Below are 4,851 nucleotides of genomic sequence, written 5' to 3' on the forward strand. Positions count from 1 at the left end.
TAGAATAAGTGTAATGAATGAAAAATAGGATTTTATCTTTAGATATTTGATCAAATAAGATCATCAAAATCTCAGATAATAAATTACTAAAATACATCTAAAGAATTGAGTTAAGTGAAGTAATTTTTTGTTTTTTGTTTTTTTGCATTGTATGAGAAATAAAAACTATTAACCCCCACAAAGCTTGAGAATTTTAATTTGCTTCGTTAAATTTGAAAAATATATTTTTTATGTAAAAAAATTTAATTAATTTTAACCAATAATATGTCGAGATAAATGTTTACAAGTAACGTGACATAATGAAAGAAGAGTGATAAAAAGTAAAACAAAAATGTAATAAAATATGAAAAGAAAAGAAAGTATTATACGATTTAATTGTGATTAATTTAATAGTGTAGAATAATTAAATTGCGAGCATTTTGCTTAATGTAGTATTTTTATAATCACCGTCGACGTAGTGCTGAATTGTCCGAAAAAAAAAAAGAAAAATTGTCGGGTCCCTCTATATATAAAAGAGAGGTGAGGAGAAGAAGGCGAGATTGCAGAGTGGTTGAGTGTTGAGAGAAAGAAAAAGAAAAAGAGGATGGGCGCAGAAGCAAATGGCGGCGACAGCCAACTCAAATTTCTGATCTACGGTCGTACCGGTTGGATTGGTGGTTTACTCGGTAAGCTCTGCCAAGAGAGAGGGATCCACTATGAGTACGGAACCGGCAGGCTCGAGAACCGGTTGTCGTTGGAAGCGGACATAACGGAGGTCAAGCCCACCCACGTGTTCAACGCCGCCGGAGTCACCGGTAGACCCAATGTGGACTGGTGTGAATCGCACAAGGTCGAAACCATCCGCACCAACGTCGTCGGAACTCTCACCCTCGCCGACGTCTGCCGCCAGCGCCGCCTCATCCTCATCAACTACGCCACCGGCTGCATCTTCGAGTACGACTCCTCCCACACCCTCGGATCCGGCATCGGATTCAAGGAAGACGACACTCCCAATTTCACCGGATCCTTCTACTCCAAGACCAAAGCCATGGTATCCACAACACAATTTTTAAATAAAAATTAAATTCTCTTTTTTTTTTTTGGATCTCTGACTCTAATTTATGTGATTCGGGACAGGTGGAAGATCTGCTGCGGAACTACGAGAACGTGTGCACGCTGCGCGTGCGGATGCCGATTTCCTCGGATTTGTCGAACCCGCGTAACTTCATAACTAAGATCACTCGATACGACAAGGTTGTCGACATTCCGAACTCGATGACCATATTGGACGAGCTTCTCCCACTTTCTCTGGAGATGGCGAAGAGGAATCTGACTGGGATCTGGAATTTCACGAACCCTGGAGTGGTGAGCCACAACGAGATTCTTCAAATGTACAAGGAATACGTGGATCCAGATTTCACGTGGAACAACTTCACTCTGGAGGAGCAGGCTAAGGTCATTGTTGCGCCCCGAAGCAACAACGAGCTTGACGCTTCCAAGTTGAAGAAGGAGTTTCCTCAGTTATTGTCCATCAAGGACTCCCTCGTTAAGTACGTGTTTCAGCCCAATCGCAAAAACTGAAAAACCCTCTCTACCTTCTTCAATTCAGATTCTCTGCATTTTTAATCTTATCTTTCTGTTTACTACATTATAATAAATTACTTCCAGTGTTCAATTCTTGCATCATCTCTTTCTCTTCAGTTAGAGCCATCGACTTTTTTTTTTTTTTTTTTTTTTTTTTTTTGCTTTAACGATGATGAATAAGAATAACTCAAGGATGCTTGGTTTGATTGAAACTCGAACACAACAGTAACACGTCTTACGTGTTGTCGCTAGGACCCTGTTAATATGATCACCAGGAGGAAGAGGATAAAGTCGCTGTTTTCATGTTGGACTCACTTTAAATGTTTGGGCCTTCGGATTAATGTTTCTTGGCAGATCATAAACATTCCTCTACTCTAGTATAAACACACCTCCTTTTTTTTTTAAAATATATATAAAATATCTAAATTATCCTTTTAAAAAAAAGATGAAATTCCTAAATTTACACCTCCCTTCCCCGCACCCCACACTCCACACTCCACACTCCACACTCCTCTTCTTCCCAAAGCCTCTTTCCGCTCAATATCATTAAGCAATATACTTTTACAGTCATTCTGAATAGAAAAAAAGAACTAGCCCCACCATAACCAGCATAAGAAAGGTTCTTTCACAGTCATTAGCATTCCGGAAAATACTTTTACAGTCATTAGCATTCCGGAAAGTACTTTCCGGAATAGTAAAATTATTGTTCATATAATTCCGGAAAGAACTTTTCGTAATAGTAACTTTAATATTATGGAAAGTATTTTCCTGAATTATGTAACAAAACATTTCCGGAAAATACTTTTCGAAATAAGAATTTAATATTATGGAAAGTATTTTCCAGAACATTTTTATATAATTCCGGAAAGAACTTTTCGTAACAGTAAGAAGAAGAAGAAGAGGATTGCCAGAAAGAGAAAGAAGATGGGCGTGCGAGGTGCGGGAAAAAAGAAGAAGAAGAGGAGTGCTAGAAAGAGAAAGAAGAGGGGTGCGCAATGTCAGCAGGTGGTCTTGTAAGAGAAATACTCTTACTTGTTCTATGCAAAGACACACTAGTACAAAAATGACTTTTAAAATCAGAGTTTTAAAATCAGTCATAAGGTAGTCATTTTAAAAGTGACGCGGTGGCCTGTACTGCTTTCAGTACGGCCCGCACTGCAAGCAGAATGGCCTGTACTGCTTGCAGAACGGGCTGTTCTGCAAGAAGAACAGGACGTTTTGAAATCAGAACGGCCCGTTCTGGTGCAGTTCTAGTGCGGGGAAGGAGGGTGCGGGAAAGGGAGGTGTAAATTTAGGAATTTCATTTTTTTAAAAGGTAATTTAGATATTTTATATATTTTTTTTAAAAAAAGGTGTGTTTGGAGGTGTGTTTATCATCTGGCATGTTTCTTTGATCTATGATCTCAAAATATCCCATGTTACAGTGGCCCACCAAAAAACAATACCACATGGCATGGATCTGGTAAAAAAGATTCTCCCATGCGTTAAAATTTCTTTCTTGAACACCATTAGATGATCGGTAAACATTAAATTAACAAGAATTATTCGGTCAATAAATTAATTAATTTTTTAAGAAATAACTTGTGTTTTCGAATATTTATATCTGTTAACCAATCAACCAAACATTAATCTACATATATGGATAAAAAAAAATTAATCTACATAAGAAGCGTGAAATTTCAAATATATGAATACTAAGGTCATTTTTAATTTTTTGTTTAAAGATTAACTTTGCCTATCATTTCGTAAATTACCAAAGGATAAAACTTACAGTGATACTATGAAGTAATGAAGAAAAATAATTGAACATAAATTAAAAGAAAAGACTAAGTTGAGATAGAATAAACTTGGATTTATGCCAAAAAAAAAAATAACAGAGAGGCTACAATAGAAGTTGTTTATCTTCTATGAGGGTTGATGAACAGGTATTGAAGCAAAGAAAGTAACTTGCATATGATTTTCATTGACATAAGAAAAACATGTGATACATACAAGATAGATGTATGTGTGACTTATATCTCCACTAGAAAACACATACATGATGTGAGAACCTAAAGACATGACTAAGGACTTTTTTTATATATAAATGGATGCGTTTATTTGAGAGATACAAAAAACTATCTCCAAATGCAATTTTTTTTACAAATAACATAATTTTAGTTGTTGTGGTCGCGGCAATGTGGGAGGAGTGTTTGGATTTGCGGCAGCCTCCGCCTACAAGGTTGGGAGAGTTTGCAGTTGTTGCTCACTGGTGATCCCCGAGTCTGTGGCTATATCAACCACGCCAGCCATTATTTTTTTTATCTAATATGTTCTCGTTGGATTATGGAATTGTAAGTTCTATGCCATGAAGAAATGAAATGATATTTTTTGAAGAAATTTGTTTTTTTTTTTTTAAATAAAAAAAGTATGTTTGTCACACCCAGCAGAGAGACCTTACTTCAGATGAGATGACACCAAATTCTTCACAAATTCACAAGCATAAAGGCTATGTTTTTTATTATATTAAAATTAGTGAAGTTCATTCTCTCATTGTGCTAATATTAATTGGTATTATATCTAATCCTTAAATCTAAAAGTCTTGTTTCAAATTTTTAAGTTTGTAAACATAATTAATTTTTAATATTATTTTTTATTATCTAAAAGTTTAAAAATAAAATAATTCAAAAATTATGTATACAATTACTTTTACATATAAAAGGAGACAGATGCATAAAATAATATGTTCTAATTAAAATATATAATTCATCGCAATTGATTCTACAGGTAATCATTTCAGATCACAACCATATAATATTAAATTCATAAATCTTACTATAGTGAAACACTTGACCACCCTACACCATATAGCCTGAGTCACTAAATAAATATCAAAATTAAAAACAAATTTTCTTGTTATTCGACCAATTATATTCTATTATAATATAGTAAATGAAAAGTGAAAGTAGCAAAAAATATGTCAATATAGATATATTTTTTTTTTAAAAAAAAAATCAAACTTGATACCGAAAAATTTATAACTAGCGCAACTTGCACAACCAGAATTAGACCTTATTAGTTGTGTTGATAGATATATAATCACACACAAAAAAACTACACAAAATAATTATAGACAAACATATTAATAAAGAATCTATCGAGAAAAAGAAAATAAAAATTTGATTAAAGTAATTTAACTCCTGAAAAACTGGAGACACTGATGAAGAGTTCTCATGGTTTTAAACCATGTAAAACAGATATAAGACAAGAAAGACACTTAGGATAAATATTAGAAAAGATCTCGATGAA

At 34.3% G+C, this 4,851-nt stretch overlaps 1 protein-coding gene across 1 annotated transcript; it reads left to right on the forward strand.

The window, feature by feature from the left end:
- The first annotated feature begins 520 nt into the window (after nucleotides 1–520).
- On the forward strand, nucleotides 521–1,665 carry NRS/ER (nucleotide-rhamnose synthase/epimerase-reductase). Its single transcript, XM_020361918.2, has 2 exons — nucleotides 521–1,030; nucleotides 1,117–1,665. Exons 1-2 carry the CDS (start codon nucleotides 584–586, stop codon nucleotides 1,558–1,560), a joined length of 891 nt encoding a protein of 296 aa, XP_020217507.1. The 5' UTR covers nucleotides 521–583; the 3' UTR covers nucleotides 1,561–1,665.
- Nucleotides 1,666–4,851: the final 3,186 nt, after the last annotated feature.

The sequence above is a fragment of the Cajanus cajan genome, chromosome 11 (assembly GCF_000230855.2).
Source record: "Cajanus cajan strain Asha chromosome 11, NIPB_CcT2T_4, whole genome shotgun sequence".
NCBI lineage: Eukaryota > Viridiplantae > Streptophyta > Magnoliopsida > Fabales > Fabaceae > Cajanus > Cajanus cajan.